The sequence below is a fragment of the Papio anubis genome, chromosome 3 (assembly GCF_008728515.1).
Source record: "Papio anubis isolate 15944 chromosome 3, Panubis1.0, whole genome shotgun sequence".
Classification (NCBI taxonomy): Eukaryota; Metazoa; Chordata; class Mammalia; order Primates; family Cercopithecidae; genus Papio; species Papio anubis.
Window position 1 is genome coordinate 70,978,157 of NC_044978.1, and position 22,599 is coordinate 71,000,755.

At 34.8% G+C, this 22,599-nt stretch overlaps 1 protein-coding gene across 3 annotated transcripts in view; it reads right to left on the reverse strand.

Annotated features, from left to right (window-relative positions):
• NDST3 (N-deacetylase and N-sulfotransferase 3) overlaps positions 1-22,599 on the reverse strand; it is a 212,344-nt gene that overhangs the window by 133,418 nt on the left and 56,327 nt on the right. For all 3 annotated transcript variants that reach the window (XM_003899120.5, XM_009207471.3, XM_009207470.3), the window contains exons 3-4: positions 10,956-11,043; positions 1,533-1,687 (exon numbers count right to left, since the gene is read on the reverse strand). In XM_003899120.5, coding sequence (XP_003899169.1) covers positions 1,533-1,687; positions 10,956-11,043 — 243 coding nt within the window. The remainder of the gene's footprint in view (positions 1-1,532; positions 1,688-10,955; positions 11,044-22,599) is intronic.

The following is a 22,599-nucleotide window of genomic DNA, read 5'->3' on the forward strand; positions in this document are numbered from 1 at the left end:
TTGTTCTAGATACTACTAGTTTCAGCAGATATAGCAGTGAATGACATGTCTTTTATCGAAGCTGCTTTGGTACATTATTTTTGGAAAGCTATCAAAACAACAACAACAGCAACAACAATTTCACTCCTCACTTCTCAGTATCTTATCTTTTACTGGTGCTTTACTTTACTGTATTTATGTATTTTCTTCTCTCACAAATCCCATTCTCTTTTCCTCAACAGATTTAGAAATCAACCACAAAGTAATTTTTTCTCCACATAATTTATTACTGATGAATGTTGCCAGTATCAGCAATCTAGATTTCTGGAAATGACAGAATTAATGTTTGCTCTATCGAGATATGAGTTTCAGGACTTTCTAATACAAATTCTGGCACTGTTTTACCAATTTTACCTGCTGTTTATTATGTCCATTTATATTTTTTAGGAAAAAAGATGACTCTCCTTCTCACAGGAGTTTTCATATACCATCAAAACATTTTCACAATATCAGCGTGGAGGAGCACTATTCTTGCTTTCTTGACAAAATATCAATATGTGGCAAAGGTGCACCTGAAGCTATTTGTATATTTGGTGGAGTAGATTGAAGCTAAAAGACAAATATGGGCTCCTGATGCCACCATAAAGTATTTGGTCTTATATATCCTCAAGAAAAAAAAATATAGTGTATAAATTCTAACCTCGTCTTATATATGTTTGAGTAAGGTGCTGTGAGAACCAACTAAAACTTCTTAGCTCTAGCAACTGGTGTAGAAAACCATTCCATGTAAGTGTACCTCGGTACTCTCTCTGATCACAAGCACATTTTTCTTCATAATGTTCTTATTTAAACTTTTACTATAAATTTCCCTGTCCTGAATATAAACCCTTCAGTATCACATGGTGCACCTTGCTTCAGCTAAGCAAATGTTCCATCCATATAACATATATGTTTGCAATGCTTTTAACTGTTTAGATTGAGTCTTTATTACCTCATGCAGTCATTATGGTCTCCTACCTGCTCTTTTCTCTCAACCTCATTTCATGCCAGTTCATCCTGATACCCAAGAATTATTCTTATTTCAGGATGTATCTAAAATCTCATTTCCAGAAGAACCCATCTTGGGCTACTCCCAGTGATACTTACTTCTTTGAACTGTGGGTTTTCTGTCTGTGAAGTTTGGCATTAGATCATGAAAAAATATTTTATTTTGTTGGGGAATTGTTTAACGTGCATATTTCTGCCTTCCCAGTGCAGCAGGAAACTCCTTCTGGACAGGAGCCATGTCTTAGGAGCTCTAACCATAACGTCATCATAAATTTTGTATCTTGTGAAGTCCCTCTTAAATTAGATCCTTCAAAACATTAAGTATAGTGGTAAGCACTCAATACAAACTCAAGAGCCACATACTGAAAGGTGGCAATACCAAAATCTTCTAAATGATCATATGAAAAAGTTACTTAAAAGCGCCGCTATGCCATAATATAATAACCTTTTCATTTCTCCAATCAGTGTACACTACTTCAATGCAACAGTCAAAGTGAATTACTTACTAAGGCAAACTTTTTGTTGAGAATCATCTGCTCCACCAAAGATGACTCGTTGTGGAAGAGGTGGGGCTGCATATGGCTCCACATGTGAGGAAACCACCAGAACTCATCCACAGACCCCAACAGACAGTCATCCCCTTCATCTTCCTCTTCAGTTCCTTTAGGGGGGAAAAAGATTATCCAATTAATTCCAGTTATGCAGATCTATGATCAATCAATCAATCAATCTACCTATCTAATCTATTCTCATATATGTATTTAGAAGACATCATTTATTCTGTTTTATGTGTAAGGCTTTAAACTCAAATGTATCAAAGGAAAATCTGTTAGAAAATAATCAGAGACCATGTAAAACTCTTAAACGTTATTAAATATGAGACATGGATTTGAAATCACTGCAAAATGAAAATATATAACCATTCCCAAGGATATTAGAACTCTTAACTTTCAGGATTTTTGTGCAATTGGTAGTCTGGAGAGAATGGGGGATAAGTAGGAAATGTAATTGAGGAAATATGAGTAAGGAATGTGTGTCACAGCCTCAGAAGTAGTAGGTCATTGTGAAATGGGCTGCATATACAACAAAGTAATTCTTTTATTCAGGTTCCTCCTTAGGTCTGGGAAGAAGCTACTTAGTATTTGGTGAAAACTGATGCATAAGAAAGAGAAAAGAAGGAAATGTGGAAATTGTTATTGGGAAAATTAGAGAAAACTGAAGGATAAACAAGAAGAAAGGGTGAAAGTGATGGACAGAAGTTGCGAAGTGGTGAAATCATAGTCACCACTATCAAAACAATCCAAGCTGCTCCTTGGTGGTACTCATGTTCCATATGCTTGTCCTTTCTCTCAAGTTGTTGGAAGAAGATTTTCCATCACGAAACTCCTATTTCCTTAAGTGTCAGCCCTGTTGTTGTTTCTTGGAGGTTTCATACTTGAACTCATTTTATTTCTTCCCATTTTCCTTGGCCTGCAGTTCAGTGGACTGCGGGAAATTTCACTGTTCTTTTAACTTATTTGAAGGGGCTGAGTCCTTTTTGTACTTCCCCAGGCATAGCTTCTTTACTATAGCATAAAATAAGAACAGTGTAAGGTGCTCACTACTGTCCTGGAATATCATAAGATAATACTAGTCATTATACAATTATGCAGCCACACTTGAATTTTAGCCACAACATTGAATCCAATAAGCTCCCAGAGTAGTGGGTTCTTCCTATGATGTCCTTTCTGTGTGGAGAAAAATCTCCTCCCATATTTTCAATGGAAGCTCTGATATGATTTGTTTTATTAGAGCCCTACAGGCTAAAGATGGAGAATGGACTGCTGCCAGTCATTCTAAACCCAGTCCCTGTTAACATTGTTCATTCAACTTCTCAAGAGAAGGGAGGCAGAGTCTATTGGCAGGAAAAGAATCAGGTCCTGTGATTTGGTGGGCATTGAAAACCTTTACTGGAGATGAAGGCATACTAAGAGGTTTCATGGTCATTCAAATTTATACAGGAGAAACAAAGATTGAGTGCTATAGAGTGAGTGGAATAGCATAATCCTTCAAGGACAGTCTTCAGTTTCACTTTCATATGCTTAAGTACTCTGCTGCTATGAAGGAACTTCCTCTCCACTACATACAAAGATTACATCTTTAAATCTAATGTTTTATTTTCTTTATTTTTTCTTCTTAATATACACTTATGTTACCATTGTATAGTAGAACGAGTATAGCCTTTGAAGTCAGAAGGCTTTAGTTTATTTGTAGGTTCCAACACATTTGAGTTGTGTGGCCAAGTCACATGATCTCTTTAATGTCTGTATTCACGTAGGTAAAAAGATGGACAGCAGTACCTATTTTATTTTTTGGGGGAGGTAGTGTCTACATAATTCTGGCAATATTGGGCAACTTATAATGCCCCTTTCTTTTCTTCCTGTATTTCCTACTTCAGTTCTTCTTGTGTTTCCTTGCATGTCTCCTTGAGTTTTTTTTCCTCATTACAATACTACATGAAAGGAGGAGGTAATTTTCACATGTGCTATGTGGGAGAGGTGACATTATGTTCAAGAACTGACCAAGTCATTATATTAACTCATTGGCCTGATTAATGAATGAGTCACCAGCATTCTTGGAGCTTCTGAGCGGTTTTCTTATGGCTCAGGGAAATTTTATAGAGAGAAAGGCAAGAAAAATAGGAAGATGGATTCAGGGGTTTAGAAACTCTGATGATCCTAACCATGGCAGGTTCTTGGGTCCTTCTAAATTTGAGGTGATAAATAAGGTGACTTAGTAAAGAAGCATTTTGTAGGTGTGACTGGTGATCTTAAATACATGTTTTGCTTGACATGAGAATGATGTCATTTAGTTTCCCTGCATTTAAACATCTCTGCTTCTATCCAAGATACTCCCCTGTTGCTTAACATTTTGTAGTCTCCAGGACACTGTATTAGTGTCAGTTATTTGTTGCCATTTTATTTTCTCACACTGAGAGCAGGCAGAATCTCTTGGAGTTTCCCGGAAATCAATTCATTCCTGATTTCCACATACCCTGCAATGTCAGTGAGCTGAGATTCCCTAGTTTATAAGAAGTCTCCTCTCCTACCGCTTTTAAGCTCTATTCCTTGTTGCCTATAATTCCTATCTTTTCTTGCAACTTTCCTGTTATCTTTCCTTTATTCATGCTTTTTTAGTTGGACTCTGCTGAAATATTATTTATCAGAACAGAACAGCAGATCTCAGGGTTCTTTGAAAAGATAGCTCAGGCATTTGTTGTCCTTTCCTGAACATCATGGTGAAATCTGTGACTAAAATATTCATACATTTGAATCATGCAAGAGTTAGACAAATAATATCTGCCTTCTGACATATTTGTCTCAGTTCACATTAGGCATGATTTTATGTCTTCTCTTTATAGATTTGTCTTATCTGATTTCTTTTAATCCTACTTTGAGAATGTTTTACATTAGAATTACATTGAAAACAAATGTCTCTTGCTTATTACTTTCATAATTATGGGCTGGGCTTGGTGGCTCACGCCTATAATCCTAGCACTTTGGGAGGCTGAGGCGGGTGGATCACAAGGTCTTAAGATCGAGACCATCCTGGCTAACATGGTGAAATCCCATCTCTACTAAAAATACAAAAAAAAAAATTAGCCAGTCGTGGTGGTGGGCACCTGTAGTCCCAGCCACTGGGGAGGCAGAGGCAGGAGAATGGCATTAACCTGGGAGGCGGAGCTTGCAGTGAGCTGATATGGCACCACTGCACTCCAGCCTAGGCGACAGAGCGAGACTCTGTCTCGGAAAAAAAAAAAAATTTTTTTCGATTAAAAAGCAGTTGAAGTGTAATTAACTGTGGGTCAATTACATTTGGTTGGACTGTCATGGCCTCTTGCCAACTCTTTGCTTCCCCACTTTGCCCACGTTTGTTAGAACTGGAGGAAAAGAGAAGAACAAGAAGTCAAATTCTTCAATTTTAAGTGTTATTTCCTTTTTCTGGGAAGATGCAGATTATATTTATTTTATTTTCTTTTCAACTTTTATTTTAGATTCAGTGGGGACATGCAGGTTTGTTACCTGGGCATATTGCATGATGCTGAGGTTTGGGATATGAAAGATCCCGTCACTCAGATAATGAGAATAATACCCAACAGTTAGTTTTTCAACCTTTACTCTTCTCCTTCCCTCTCTGCTATTAGCCCCCAATGTCTACTGTTGCCATCTCTATGACTATGAGTACCGGTTGTTTAGTTCTCACTTATAAATGAGAACGTGTGGTATTTGGTTTTCTGCTCTTGCATTGATTCACTTAGGATAATGGCCTCCAGCTGCATCCATGTTGCTGCAGAGGGTATGATTTCATTCCTTTTTTATGGTGGTGTAGTATTCCATGGAGTATATGTATCAGATTTTCTTCAGTCAATCCACCATTGGATTGGATGGACACATGGACACCTAGGTTTATTCCACATCTTTGCTACTGTGAATAGTGCTGTAGTGATCATGTGAGTGCATGTGTCTTTTTGGTATAATGATTTGCTTTCTTTGGATATATAATAATGTCCAATAATGGGATTGCTGGGTTGAATGTTAGTTCTGTTTTAAGTTTTTTGAGAAACTTCCAAACTCCTTTCCACAGTGTTAAGTGCCATTTCTTAACTTGTCACAAAACTATGCTGAAGTCTTATAAAGTTATTGCAAACTATAATTTATTTTTAATATATTTATTTAAATAACTGGTCTCTACACTACTTTATCTGTAGTGTTTCCTATTCTGATATTATATTTAAAATCATCATTGATTGAGACTCTATGTTGTGTTGTTATGTCAAGCACTGTGTTGGGTACTTTACAACCATCATTTCACTTCATTCTCAAAACAACCTCATGAGGTGAGGGCTGCTGCCAACTTCATTTTACAAATAAGGGAATTGATATTTGGAGAGGTAAAGTAACTTGCTCCATGTCACTGAGAGGTTTGAGACGGAGCCTGAACTGAAATCCTGAGTTCTAACTCAGATTGAGCAACTCCAAATTCAGGGCCCTTAACTGTCATTCACTGGCCAAACGTGGAGTCTAGAAATAAGATCAGCATTTACTCAGTCAGTATAACATTGCTCTTCCCGTTGTTAATTTCTTCTGTAATATAATTAGAATGTATAGTTACTATTGGATCTCAGTGATTTTGGGAAACATAAAAAACTAACAAATCTATAAATAAGGAGAATCTTTTGTCATTCAGCTTCCCTAATCAAGGATGGGTTAAGACTATTTTTTGACACTTCACTAGCTATGTGACCTTGGGCCCCTTTAAGTTTCTATGTTCTTATCTAGAAAACAAGTTAACACATTTTTTAACTTCTAGGATTCAGTAGAAAAGTACATGAAAAGTGCTTAACAAAGCACTAAAAGGGAACTATGATTTTTATTTTTTATCCCTTTATTTCTCACATAAATGCATATAACCTTCAAAAATTAAAATAAATCAAACAAGATAAAGCTCTCTTCTGACATAAAGTATTACTACTATGACAGTGCCACTTTTCTTTTTCCCTTCAAGACTGAGTAAAATGGATAGAATTTTTTATAGAAAAAGGAATAGCAATTTCTTCATTTAGAAAGGAAGACAATATAATTCAATTACATTTTATCCCATCTAAGTTTTGAAAGATCAAATATTAAATTTTACATCTGTTCTCTCTAAAAAATGATTTAACTGGCCTTAGACAACCCTGGCTACAGTTCTGTGGAAACTCTCATATTATACACAAATAACAAGACCCTTTCAAACCTTGGCCTCTGTTTCCACCTGTGTTGTACTTTCTCTGACTTAGGGAGAGGATACTCTTATTATGAGCTGTGGGAAGTGCCCAAGTAAAGAAAGAGGACAAACCTTACAGAGATGAGAAGGAATGACATGAATTGGCTAGCATAGTTCCCCAGTATTCAATGATGGGCAAAAAAATAATGGAGTTGTCAGGAGTGTTTTCTTGTATTTCTTGAGCAAATCTGGGCTGTCCTGGTTTTGCTGTGATGTCTCTTCCTACTATCTCCCTTTCCCCCTAAACATAACACGTATTTCACCTTAAGTTTGCCCTGATGGTTTTTTATCCATATGATAATTTTCATTTATATAATAGGCGTCAAAGAATCTAAGACAATCATCCTGAAGTTAGGATATCCTAACTCAGAAGTTTAGGAAGAGGTTATGGGCAGTCTTCTGTTTCCTTAAGCTCTTGGGGCTCTCCATTGTGAAAGTTAGTGATGCTATGAGTCTAACTTCGCTAGAAAGATGAACTAAACCTCTGCACATAAAGAGAAAGTTCTCACTTCACATATCTATTGCCAAGGTAGCAGAACTTTCCTATTAGGAAAAGATTTAAAATAGATGTCTAATTATGTTTTTATTTTTGAGGTTACAATAAGAACCAACTCACTGAATCGTAAAACAAAGTCAAACATAAATCATGAAGTTCCCAGTTGTTAATATTTAAAACAATCACAGAAAAAGTGTATTTTATGTATTGATCTAAGAAATTCAGGGGAATAAAAGCTTAAGCGCTTCTTATGTTAAAGTTATTCTTAAAACCTACACAGTTTTCAAATTGATAGGTGAAAGTTATATGTAGTTGTATGATTATACATATTGTATTCGTTACACAATAGTACAACAGGAAAATACTATAGCCAAGTCTCATGGCTCTGTAACTTCCATGGAAACAAATAGACATTCACTTGCTCTAGAAATACAATATTACTTCTATATAAAAATAAAATTACTATTTATATTGTTCATGTGCATATGGAGATTATATTGATGTTAGTATACGGATAAAATTCTCAGCATGATATGTTTATTAAACCCTTGAAGGTATTCATCAAATACATACAAAGTAAGTCTTGCTCATATTATCAAATTAAAAGTTTGAAAAGTATTTGCAATTGTAGAAAACTGACAAACTTGTTTAAATATTATATCACTTTAAAAAATTACTTATGAGTTTATTCATTCAGATCTAACACACATATATGTTATAAAATGCAAAGGTTCAGAAAAAAATTAGTAAAAACTCTTCTTTTCATCTTTCTTGTTTGATTCTCAAATTCTCTTCTTCACTGATATGGTTTGGCTCTGTGTCCCCACCCAAATCTCACCTTGAATTGTAATAATCTCCATGTGTCATGGGTGGGGCTGGGTGGAGATAATTGAATCATGGGGCCAGTTTCCCCCATACTGTTCTCATGACAGTGAATAAGAAGTCTCACAAGATTTGGTGGTTTTATAAATGGGAGTTACCTGCACAAGCCCTCTTGCCTACTGCCATGTAAGACACCCCTCTGCTCTTCCTTCATCTTCTGCCATGATTGTGAGGCCTCCCCAGCCATGTGGAACTGTGAGTCCATTAAACCTCTTTCCTTTATAAATTACCCAGTCTCAGGTATGTGTTTATTAGCAGCATGAAAACTGACTAATACACTCATGGTTACCCATTCCTACCAGTTTATTATGAATTCTCTCACAGATATCCTATACCTGTATTACTAGCTCTTATATAAAAAATACTTAATTTTAGCATCATTCAGTTTATCATTTTTTTTTTAACGGTCAGCCTTTTCTATCTTATTTAAGAAATCTCGCATAGCACAAGTTACTTAACTACTCAGTAACTGAGTTTTCTAAGCTATAAGAGTTCTATACATAGAGTTGTACAGATTTCACCTTCTCTTTTATTTTTATATAAATGGGAACATATTCTAATCACTGTACTATGCCTTGATTTTTGTATAGTTTTTATCTTCTCCTTTATTTTTATACAATTGGGAGCATGTTCTAATCACTGTACTGTACACTGATTTTTCAGTGTTTCTTGAGAGCTCTTTCTATATGGTTTACATTTAAAATTATCTCTTTTTAATGACTGCAGAAAATTCCATTATATGAGTATACCAATACATGTAATCTGTTTTTTTAACTTCTAAAAATACAGGTTATTTCTTTCAATTACAAAATTGTGTTTGGCTATCCTGAGGCAAGTCAAAATATCTTTACTCATTTTAATTATATTTGTGAAAAAAACTTTGTAATTATTCTCAATATTTAGAGTGATTTCTTTTCACATTTAATAGGGAAATCCAGAATGAGAGTCCACAGTTACATGGCCATATAATTTTTGATAATAATAACACAATGAAGCAGTGGGAAGGGATGGTCTTTACAATACTGGGTGCTAATTAGATTTTTTAAAAGAGACAGATTCTTGCTCTGTTGCTCAGACTGGACTGCAGTGGCATGAACATAGTTCATTGCAGCCTAGACCTCCTGAGCTCAAGTGATCCTCCCATCTCAGTCTCCTGAGTAGTTGGGACTACAGGCACATGTCACTATGTCTGGCTAACCAGTTAGATATTTTTATGAAAAAAGAAACTATATTGACCCGATCTGATATATACACAAAAATCAATTCCAGATATATCACAGATTTATACATTGCCAGTCTAGGCAATATAGTAAGACCTCTTCTCTACAAAAAACACAGGCAGTCATGGTGGCATGGGCCTGTAGTCCTAGCTACTCAAAAGACTGAGGTGGAGGATTTCTTAAGCCTAGGAGGTTGAGGCTGCAGTGAGTTGTGTTTGCACCACTGCACCCTACCCTGGGCAACAGAGCAAGACCCTGTCTCAAAAAGAAAAACAATATTCATGCTCTTGTGGTATGCAAAGATTTCTTAAATAAGATAGAAAAGGCTGACCATTAAACAAAAAAATGATAAATTGAACGACAGTAAAATTTAGTATTTTTGTTCATTAAAAGCACCATAAGGAAAATTAAAAGACAGCCAGACAGCAGGATAAAGTACTTGGAACACGTGGAACTGTAAAAGAATTTCAAGGAAAGAATTTCTACAAATCTTTAAGTAAAAGCAGAAAACCCAGATATTCCTCAAGAGAGAATATCCAAATAGCTGGTCAAAATATGAAGAAAGATCATTCACTGCTCTTCAGAGAAATGTACTTTAAAACCCTAATATGATATCTCTACATGTCCACTAGAAAGGCTAAAATTAAAAAGACAAACAATATCAAATACTGGCAGGCATACAGAGCAACAGGAACACTCCTACTGTTGGGAATATAAACAGGTACAACCATTTTGAAAAACTGGCATTTTCTTCTAAAGCTAATTATAAGTGTGTCCATAACTAGCAATTCCATTCCTAGTTGATGATTAACAGAAAAGAATACTCAAATTCTTTAAAGGACAGGTATAAAAATGTTCATAACAGGGAGTTATGAATATTTCTATTCAGAAAAACTCAAAGTCTGGAAACATCCAACCATCTACAGCTGAATGGAATAGATAAGTATATTTTGTATGTTCCAACACTGGAATACTGTACAGCAAGGAAAAGTAAAGAATCATAACCTATAGACAATAATATCTCTGAAACAGAAATAACATTGTACAAAATGAGCTGGATACAGATGAATATTTACTGTGTGATTCCTTTTACATACCTCGCAAAGCCAAGCAAAACTAATTCATGATATTAGAAGTCAGGATCCTACTCTTCTTGGAGAGAAGCTAGTTATTGTGAGGGGCACAAGAAGTGGAGATTTTGGACGTGTTCTCTTTCTTGTTCTGCCTGTTGTTTACACAGCTGTGTACACTTTGAAAATTCACTGAATATCACATTTACTATTTATGTACTTTTATATATGTAAATTATAATTCAATAAAAATGAAAGGCCATCAGACAGTTCCATAAACTTTCAAACCATTAATATTCTACAAAAATTAAAAAATAACATGTTAAATGGAATTGAATGATAAAATGCTGGGGAGGAACATAGGGAATGTAGGAAGGTGCGGACAGGAGAAGTGTTCAATTTTAAGCAGAGTGATCAGAGAGGTCTTAATGAGAACAGTTAATCCCTTTTTCTTACCTGTATGGTAAAATTTCCCTGAAAATCCCAGGTTGAATGTAAAATTTGTGATTTGTGCACGCAAAAGATTCTGGGTATCAAGCAGGGCCTGAAATATATAATTTTTAAAATGTATCAGGTAATGAATGGCATCAAAAAGTTTCCAGAAGATATATCCTTTTTGCATTCAGAGGATAAAACCGGTTCCTTATACATGCGAGAATTAAATAATGGAAAATAGTTTCTTTAGCACTTTAAAACTAGTGAGATACTTTTGAGTTTACATGAAACACATACATCTATTTATCCTTTAGCTTGCAATAAATCAGCAAAAAGTGTCAGTTGGAAAAAGGAAGTTAAATGGAAAGAGAAGTTTATTCTGTATGTATCAAAGGAACTAGTATCTAGTACATAAAATATATCCAATTTGCCCTTCAGGCACATAGATCACCAATTGTCAAAAGAAGGGCACTCATTTTTAGTGAAGCTATGCCAGAACGTATGTTGAAAGAAACAGATTATTTCTCAAACAAGTCTTTGGTTTTCAAAATCCAAATCTGAGATTCCCAAAAGATAATAATTATTATTCAAAATGAGATATCATAGTAAAGTAGATCTCTAATTTGCCCTTTCATTAGAAAACAGACTAATAAAATATCCTACTTCTGATAAGTAAAGCTATTTTGAATTACAGTTTTAATTGTTATATCCTATAAAATATTTACCATGCTGAGTATTTAATGTACTTTTCTTTCTTCTTTTTTCTTTCTCAATCACAAATTCTGATTCTTATATTCCTTCTCTCTGTCTCCTTCTCTGTCTGTCTCTTCCTCACACACACATACACACACATACACAGTAGTTGAGTGTTCACTTCAGCTAGGCAGAAGGTAGTGCTGTTAGATTTGTAAATGATCTTTCATAGATGAAATTAGTGGTAGATCCCAGCTTAAGGATATAGATCCAAATTAGGCACTCCTTTTACTCTATCACACCTTATCTTCTTTATCCCTTTCCTTAATACAGTTGGGCCCACAACTAAATCTTATTTTCTTAATCATAATGCTGACATCTGGAAGGTCTGTCTGCTTTATCATGTTCATGGTCCCAGCTTTTTTGGAGCATAAGCAGATATACAATTTTTTATTCATTGACTACCCCATGATTGTATGCTTTATCTGAATGCAAGAGATTCTTCCTAATTGTAAAAGCAGAGGTAGAGAACTACTGGGTTCAAATTTAGACTCATCTAGCCAATGGTAAGTTTTTGAAATTTAGCTATCTAATTCTTTTGATATCACTACTCTCTTAACATGAGCAAGCTTTTTGGTGTGCACAACCAAACCATGTAATATATGCATCCTGATGACACTCAGAAATAGAAGACAGGCCTGTTGGTGGATCTCTACACCTAACTAGGGGAGCAAAAGACTGAACTGACGGCAATGTCATCAGGGACAGATTAGGTCCTTACAAGGTGGGGACGGTTTGGATGGGGGAGGGGGAATTCAGCCAGCTGGACATGATGAAGTTACAAATGGAACTTCTAGGTCAGATGCTGGACCCTGGTGTGGGGAAGGATGTGCCTAGGTATAAGATATATAATATACATATACAAGTGTCTGTATATGTATACTGCTGACAATTATAACACACACACATTATATATATATATATGTATTTGCTGACAATTATAATATCTTCCCTTTCTTTCTTCTCCCCTTCTTCCTCTCTCAATTCTTTTGTTCCCCAGTTGAACATTCTAGCCTACCCTTTCTATATTTCCTTCCCCTTAGATCATATCTTTCTTCTTTTTCTATTTTACTCACTTCATTTCAGTTTATTTTTCTTCTTTCAATGGTTAAAATATAGATTCCAAATCTATTTGAACGTATTTTTTGTGTGTTCAATGCTTTAAGTCTTACAATTTGGTAAAATGAACATTCTTTCTTTTTGCCTTTCTTCTTATTCAAACTAAATATGAATTTGAACTTTGCTTTGTGATCCTTGATTGCATTTTTAATGTACATTTACAAAACTTGATAAGAAAAACTATATATAAGAAACCTGTCTTGTTCTTAGGCCTTAGAAGCTAAATAAAGTTACTGTGAACTAAACTCTTAGTCAACTAGAATACAATGATTTAAGTTACTAAATTAGCCCTGAATTTGCAGATTTGAGTTGCCATTTTATGTATTTATTTTATATTCTAGAAACAAACACTAAAACATATAAAAGATACATTGAAACAGATGGCAGATACTAATTATTCCTATATATGGTAAAGAGGGGAAATTTATTTCTAGATGATATTTTATATACTTAAGATAAGCAGTGATATTTGTCATCTTTTATGTTGTTTTTATAAACCAGATTTTGCAGATGTTTATGAGAACAATATTATACATTCATCCATTATTCCCACCTTTTAAAAATATATTTATTACTGGCCTAACCCTTGTAAAAAGCTTAAGCACCCAGCAATATGCTTAGATCATATCCTTTTCACTAAACCCTTCATTACTAGAGTGATTTTATTCAGCATTATTCTATTTTAAACTGAAGTAGTCTACTCATTACTATGAACAAAATATAAAAATGATATAAAATTATACTTTTTTCTGTATATGCAACATGTCTAAAATGGTGTGATCATATCTAAAAATCTAATTATAATTAAGTCAGTGCTCCACCACCACAGACAGAAAACCACATGTATTCTGGGCAAGCAAAACCCATCTGATAGAGTACTGTAGTCACGGAGGAGGTAAGGAATCACGACTGTCTGAAGAGGCACAATTTAGTGGTCTCCTCAAATGCCAATCCAGGAACCCTAAGAACATAGATGTCTACCTTCAAAAGTGGTTTGATTATTGAAAAATGGGACTTTTGTTTTTAATTATTCCAAAATACTGTATTATATATAGGAAGGTAATTTACAATTCCATGTATCAATTATTATTTTTAAAATAACATTTTTTTCTAATTAAAAATAATTAAAATCACTAATAGAGTATTATGATGTGTTTTCTTTCCATTTTTCTCAATAACTAAATAAACACATATAACTATATTTTCAGACATATAGATATATAGGTAAATTACTGCCATAAAATAAAAATTAGAGCTATAGCAATCAGGATTAAAAATATAGAGTTTTGAATTTTTCATTTGACTGTATATCATGGGCTTTCTCCTATCACATTAATCTTCCAAAACCAAATTTTCTAATGAATGCAGAATATTGCATCAAATGACTATACTATAATTTATTTACCCATTTTATCCTATTGTCGTACATCTAAGTTGTTTACTTTTTTGACTAATATAAATAGTGTTCTGTGTGTCAACACATATTTATGTAGTTATGAATCTCATAATGATGTTTCAGTCAACAATGTAGCACGTATATTTTGGTGGTCTTAGGTATGTAGTAGGCTATACCATCTAGGTTTGTGTAAGTACACTCTGTGATGTTTGCACGACAACAAAATTGGCTAACAACACATTTTTTAGAACACCTCTCCATCATTAAGCCACTCATGACTACAGCAATGAAGCAGTCATTTCTGCAGCAGAAAATAATTGTTTATCCTTTAGCAAACAAAACATTTGAAAATGCTTATCAGACTGTTAGAAAGGAACATAATGTGCAATTTAATTATACAATAATTGCATTTCAAATACAATTTAACACAAAAATTTCAAAATTATCTTTCCAAATTTTAATCTGTATGCTACCCCACTAACTTTTTTTTTCCAAGTCTTCATTTTGCAAAGCTAAGAAAATTTGTAGGCATTAAAATATCTAGTTGAAGACAAAAAAGATCTAATTTAAAGAATCTGAGTTCTGAGAACTGAGCAAAATTATAGCCTTTGAATTTTCTCTAACTTTTGTTAGCAGAATAAATCATCAAATAGATGAAGAGGCAGAAATTGAAATTAAAAGTAATTGCAAAGAAGTTTCACATGAAGATTTATGTTAGTGTTCATGACATGTGTGGCATTCTTGGTGGAAAGTCTTGATAATTTTTTTGTTTCTTATTTGTGCTTCTTAGATTATATTTTGACCTATTTTAGCAGATAAAATTATTTTCGTTTGAGCACAGTGCTTTTAGAGTTAATATTTTATAATCAATCATATACTATTTAGAAATATACATGTCTATATTTGCTAGAGTAAATGAAATCAATTAGGCAGCAAATGATAAGCTCCTATGCCTATGTGTCTAGACACACACGTGTACACGCACTCATACCTCCTCCAGGCATCAGATATATTTAGTATACTAGAGAGTATTATTCCCATTTCAGAAGTGGTAGACATGATTTATATAGTTTAAGTGGCTTTCCCTTGGTCACAAAGCTATTGAAGAGCTAAAGAAGTGACTTAACGAGAATTTTGGATTTCGAAGCTCACTGCTTCTGTTGTCCATGGAAACAACAAGAATACAACATGAATCCTGTTATCACTGGCATACAGAACTGTGGTGACATACTCTCCCAGAAATGAACACAAGGATGCTCTTTTTTCCACTTCCAATATTTAACTTTTAGTTTTCAAAGCCTAAAAGCATGAGGGGAATGGGAAAACTAGATTGCTCAGTGAATAGTCAGCTGTATTATTTAGGATTTTCCAGAGACAGGACCGACAGGAAATAGATATGGATATAGATATAGGAGGTCATTTATTATAGGATTTGGCTCATGTGGTTGTGGAGGCAAGCTGGAGGAATAAGAAAGCAGGTGATATAATTCAGTTCACAACGGAAGGCCTGAGAAATTGGTGGTGGTGGTGGGTGATGGTGTAAGTGGCAGTTTGAAAGCCTGAAGCCAGGAGCGCCTGTGTCTGAGGCAGATAAAGATGGATGCCTCAGCTCAAGCAGAGAGAGTGAGTTTGCCCTTCCTCCACCTCTTGGTTCTATTCAGTCTCTCAGTAAATTGGAAGATGCCCCCTATATTGGGGAGGGCCATCTGCTTTACTTAGCTCACCAGGTGAAAAGCTTATCTCTTCCAGAAACACTCCCACAGACACACCCCAAATCACGTTGTAGCAGCTATATGGGCATCCCTTAGCTTAGGGAATTCCTTACGTTCACACATAAGATTAGCCACCACACCAGCCAAACTAGTAATGTTTACCCACTGGCATCCAGATTAAAGAGCACTTATTCATTGTACCATCTGCAGAGTTGGACTGCAGGACACTGGAGTACTATGAAGTGCTCCAATGATCACTTTAGTCTCTCTCTGACCAGGTTTAGAACTGGAAAGACTATACAAGACTTGTTCTCAGACAAGAAAAACATTGAAATATGCTGGAAACAGTTAATTAGGTTAATATTAGAGTAGGGCTTCATGCACAATTAGAGGAAGGATACCCTTAGAGGAAAATAATAAATAATAAGGCCAGGATCAGCTTTACTATTTGATCTACCTACACAATTGACATTCAGCAGGGAAATAAGAAAGAATACAGGAAAGATGGGCAAGCTAGTGGGAAGCATAATATCTAGTCAGTTTTTGCAACAGTATTTAAGCTCCCTTGACAAGAAATCTATAGACATGGCACTGCATTATCTAACTTAAGAACACTCCTAATGGCAAGACAATCACTCAGCTCTCACTTGCCCATATTCTAAATGTGAAGTCTACATACAAAAATGTAGAAACTTTATTTATCCTGCCAGATTAAAATAGTCTTAAAGACCAAAGGCTGGAGTGTGTTTTCTATGAGCTTTCACCTAGGAATTTGCTAAGTACAGTGAGGAGTCTTAGAGATTATCTTTGCTCTTATTAAATTGCCTTAGGCCAAGGCCACCATCTGCTGAGTGCCCAGTTCTTGAGCTTGGCCTCACCAACATGGCCATGATGGAAGAGCAGCAGATTGAAATCAGAGTGACTTAGGACTCTGGCTTGGCTACTTGATTACTACGGAGTAATAATATGAAGCTTGGACAAGTTACTGAACCTTTCCAAATCACGGTTCCTCCCTTGGAAAACAAGAATAACAATATGTAGCTCCCAGGTTTTGTATGAAGATCAAATGAGAAATGGATATATGGCCCTAAATCCTTTCCTAATACACAGAAGTTGAGTTTTAGCTTTGTGAATGAAATCCTTCGTTATTCTGCCAACTTTCAAAGGTCCTTATTGTCCTGTCACAAAATTCCATGTTCTATTACTTTCTGTTACTCACATGAAAACATCAGGCATATGCCTAAAATTTTAAACTATATTTTTAAATTGAGCCTTAACACTTCTGGGCTTGTCTAATCAGCACTAAACAGGAAGATAATCCAAGCAGCTGTATTATAATAACTTCACAGGGCTTTATATTGCTTGGTATTTTTTCTAAATGAATTTAGTGAATTTTCATTCTTCACCTGAATGCATGTGTATTTTATTGTTTCTATTGTAGTAACAGAGTAAGGACAAAGGTTTGTGTGAAAGCAGAGAAAAGAGTTATAGAGCAATCTTGAGCTACTTCTGTTACATACTTTAGCTGGTCTTGTGCATACATTATATATAACCTCTAAATTATAGCGGTGAAGAATGATTTTCCCAGAAGATTTCTGGAGCTGAAATTGGCAAATAATGGTAGGCGAGTGGGGAAAAGAGAAAACTATTAAGTAAGTGCTACTATCACTAAGTATTCACTTGAAATTGTTATGCACATGCTGTTTAGCTTACGGTTGACATGCTTAGTCAAAATACTAATGTACTTTTTAAAAGAAAATGTTAAAAATAGTTCACTATTTTTTACTACATAGTATCTCTAGGAAACTATTAGTTAAATCTCATTCATTCAATTGTGAAGAAAAGGGATGTTTATATATTACTATAAACATCATTTTAATACCTTAATTTAAAATACTTGCTTTTAACAGCAAAGCAGAAAAGGAAGCAGAGCTGTAAGATTTCACATTAGGGGATTGAGGTGTCTCAATCCACTTACTGTTATTGCAGAACCAATTAGATTTCCTTTCAGTTGCAGAGGTATGAAACTCCTTAAGTAGTGCATCTGTTCTGCTCAAGACATGAAAATGCTAAATACTTAAAAAAATCACCACAATAATTAAATGTTCAGCAACCCACCCCCCTCCAAAAAAAGGTTTGTGTTATGTGTTAAAAACAAAATGTGAGATTAAAGCTGGACTATAAACTCCATGAGCAATGTCTATCCTATTCACTGCTGCATTCCCAAAATCCAGCATGATGTCAAGAACAGAAGGGAAAGTAAGTATTTATTGAATGGGAACACGAATGAATTTTGATTGATCTAATGATGCAATAAACTCATAAAGATTTGAAAATGGTCAGTGTAGAACATTTATTTACTATTTTATTTTCATAAACTGTTTTGAATCTTGGTGAAGAATTTCAACATAATTCAAATTGGAAAAAGTAATTAGAAAACATTTTATTTCAAATTATTTTGAAAATTGCTAAAATGCTAAAATAAAAGCATTTCCTATTTCAGTGCTTCTCAAACTTCTATGTACATAAAGATTATCTGGGAAACTTAACAAAATGTAGACTTCTGGGTCCTAACCCGGAGATTCAGAACAATCATCCTGAACAAGGGCAATGTACCCTGGGTGATTTTGATATAGGGGACATTATACCACACTTTTAAGAATCACTGTTCTATTCCTTGATTTCAAATAGTTCAAGGTAGTTTCTAATTTATTTATGACTTGTTTTTCCTTTTGAGTATGAAATTTTTGATGTTCACTTCTTAGTACAGTTACTGGTACACAGTAAGGAAATAATTCAGCTAATCAATGATTTCTAAGCCTCATAATTAATAGATACTGTGGATTCTCCAATAAGAAATACTCTAGACAACATGGGATATATAAGGGCCATCTGAATTCAGTTGAGGTCCTAAAAATTGTGCTGGCTCAAAAGTACTCTGTGAAGGTTAACATTACATGTGAACTTGAATGAGCTATGGGGTGCTTAGATAATTGGTCAAACATTATTATGGGTGTGTCTGTGAGGATGTTTTGGATGAGATTAACATTCAATTAGCAGACTGAATAAAGCAGATTTCCTTCTCTAAAGAGAGTGGCCCTCATCCAATAACATGAAGTCTTAAGTAGAACAAAAAGATTGAATATTTTGCAAGTAAAAGGGTGCTCCTTCTGCCTGACTGCCTTGAGCTGGAAAATTGATCTTTTCCTATCTTTAGACTTAAACTGAAACATTGACTCTTGAGTATCGAACCTGTCAGATTTTAGACTGGAACACACACTATCAGTTCTCCTGGTTCTCAGATTTTCAAACCTGGACAGGAACTGCACACTTGGCTCTGCTGGATCTCCAGCTTGTTGCCTGCATATCTTGAGACTTCTCAGCCTCCATAACCGCATAAGCCAATTTTTTATAATAAATCTATCTATCTATCTATCTATCTACCTACCTACCTACCTATCTATCTACTCGAGTCATAATGGAGTATGTATTGGATTTCTCTAGTGAAACAGAATCAATAGAAGATTATCTATACATCTATCTTTTATATATATCATCACTAGAGTAGTTTGGGTTAGAAATTACACAGCAGAATTTTAGCTTCTAAAGTTTAGCTTTATATTTTTATTAATTTTATTTTTCTTAGTTTTTCTAATTAAAGTCCATTTCAGCTGGGTTGGGAGAACCAGCTAATCAGGTTGTCAGTTTTGGTAAAAATGTGGTAACTCAGTATAAACAGCTCCAATCTAGGGAAGATAAGGTATGAGGAAGCAAGTACTTGCAGAGAATAGACAAGCCCTGACTTATGATGGTTCAAGCAAAGATCTTTGTGCTTTATGATGATTAAAAGTGATATGCATTCAATACACAAGAATATAATCCCACTGTATGTCAAGGAGAATCTGTATATAAAGGTGGTTTAAGAATCAGAGAGCTGTGGGACTGTAATGTGGTTCAGCCCCTTTGGAAAACATTTTGGTGACTACTCAAAAAGTTAAACATAGAATTACCATATGACCTAGCAATTCTACTTCTAGGTATGTACTACAAGAACAAAAAACAGTGGTCAGACAAATACTTCTACATACATGTTCATGGTTGTACTATTCATGATAGCTAAAAGGTAGAAACAATTGAAATGTCCATCTGTGGATGAATGGAGAAACAAATTGGGCTATGTACATACAATTAAATATTATTCAACTATAAAAAGAAATGATGTACTGATACATGTTATAACATGGATTAACTTCAAAAACATTATGCTAAGTGAAAGAAGCCAGACATATATGGCCACATATTGTATGCTTCTATTTACAAGAAATATCTAGAATACGTACAGCCATAGATAGAAGAGATTGGTGGTTGCCAGTGTAGGGGGCAATTGGGTGCAACTGATTGATGAGTATGGGTTCCTTTTGGGGTGATAAAAATGTTTTGGACTAGACAGAAGTTGTAGTTGCACAATACTGTGAATGTACTAAATGCTACTGAATTGTTTACTTTAAAACAGTTAATTTTACATAAGTGAATTTTGCCTGCATCAACAACCACAAAAAACCCAGAATGTACAACTGTGAATACTGTTGTCTCCATGTTTTCCTCTGAATTTTATGAAAATGGTATCATGCAAGTTAACCATACCAAAATTATTTGCAATACATGTCCTATGCTCTTTACACCAATTTTAAGAAAACTGTCCAGAAGTAGCACCAAGTCAAACACACAATGAACTATTGGGAAGCAGTGACAACTGATGTTCAAAAATCCCTACATTACATGGCCCATGCCTTAGGCCTTATGTTCTATAATTTCCTTTCCTACTCACTATGTTCTAGACATATATGCCTTTATGCTGCTTATGTCCTAAAACATACCAAGTTTGTTCACCCCTCAAGGTTTTAGTCTTGCTGTTTCCTCTTAAGGATATGCTTTCCCCAAATACTCATGTGGTTTACTTCCTTACTCTTTCAGGTCTCCACTTACACATAACCTCTTTGGTGAGGCTTTCCTTGACCATCCTTTTTTCTTTTTCTTTCTTCTTCTTTTTTTTTTTTTTAATTTTCACCCAGCTCTGTTAAGGCATAATTGACAAAAAGTATATATTGTACACTTAACGTATATATTGTACACTAAAAACTGCATATATTTATAGCGTACAAGGTGATGTTTTAATAAATGTACTTGTGAAATGGTGAAATTAAGCGAATTAACATGTCCATCACTTCACATGCTTATTTATTTTTTGTGATCACCCTCTTTTAAATAAATGCTCAGCCTATCGCTCTATACCTGGATTCTCTGCTTTATTTTTTTTCATAGAATTTATCACTATTACTATTGGTGTATATTTATTTATAACCATCGATTTAGCTCTTACCCTTAGAGCTATTCATTTAGCTTTCTAACAGAATAAATGTAACCTCTGTCTCTACAATGCTAAATCTGCAGTGCCCAGAGCAGTGCTTGGCATGTAGTAGGCTCCCAATAGAGTCTTGTTGAAAGAATGAAAGAATAAATGAATTACTGGTAATGCCAAAAGATTCTTAGTCAGAAGAGGAAAGAATATTTGACTGAAAATTTGTATAGGGTAACTAAAGGGTAAATAGAGATAATGACTTCTATGGAAAGGATATATTAAGCACACCTCATAACAAGAGGCACATTTACAATCACGTTGCACCAAGTGGGTAGATCATCAATATTGGATGGGAACTCTTGCTTCAGTGAGGAAAAGTAAGGGCTCAGACAAACCTGTAAGCTATGGATACTTCAGGTAAATGAGATCAGGTTTGGTGTAATGAATAACCTCTTAATGTGGCTTTGGATCATGTCATAGATTCTATGTTTGATGGAATGACATACTTTATAATTTTTTTTGGATGCAAGTTAGAGGAAAGGTACAATTGTATACTGTGTCTAACAACTTTAACACACTAGAATTAAATTGCAGATGCAGAAATAAGCAAAATGCCTATGAGATCAGAACAGCTGTTAGGAAGCAAGTAGTAAAGTTATTGAATTTTGCTATAGTCTGAATGTGTTCCCCACAATTCATATGTTGAAACTTAATTGCCAATGTGGTATTATAAAGAAGTGAGGCCTTCAGGAGGTGATTAAATCATGAGGATGGAGCTCTCATGATTGGGATTAATGACTTCATAAAAGGGCTTGAGGAAGTGGGCTTGCTTCTTTCCATCCCTTCTGCCATGTGAAAACATAGTGTTTGTCCCCTCTGGAGGATGCAGCAACAGGGTTCCATCTTGGAAGCAGAGAGACTTAGCCCTTACTAGACACTGAGCGTGCTGGTGCCTTGACCTTGGACTTTCCAGCCCCCAGAACTAAATTTCTATTATTTATAAATTACCCAGTCTGTGGTATTTTGTTGTAGCAGTACAAATGAACTAAAGCAAATTTATTTTTTAAGAAAGGGTTTCATGCTCTCACTTAAAAGTCACTTTGTTTTACATATATATAGGTCTAACAGGCCTGTGATCTGGTTTCCAAGAATATAGCAGTTTAGATATGATAAATTGGGAATATACATAAACTGATTGCAAAGAAAGATGCTAAAGAACTTAATGGAAGGGTTAGGCAGAAAAAGTGCAAATCACCACAAAAAAATAGATGCATATATAAGTTAGGGTGCAGACAAATGGCTGGATAAATCTTTATAGCCTCTGAA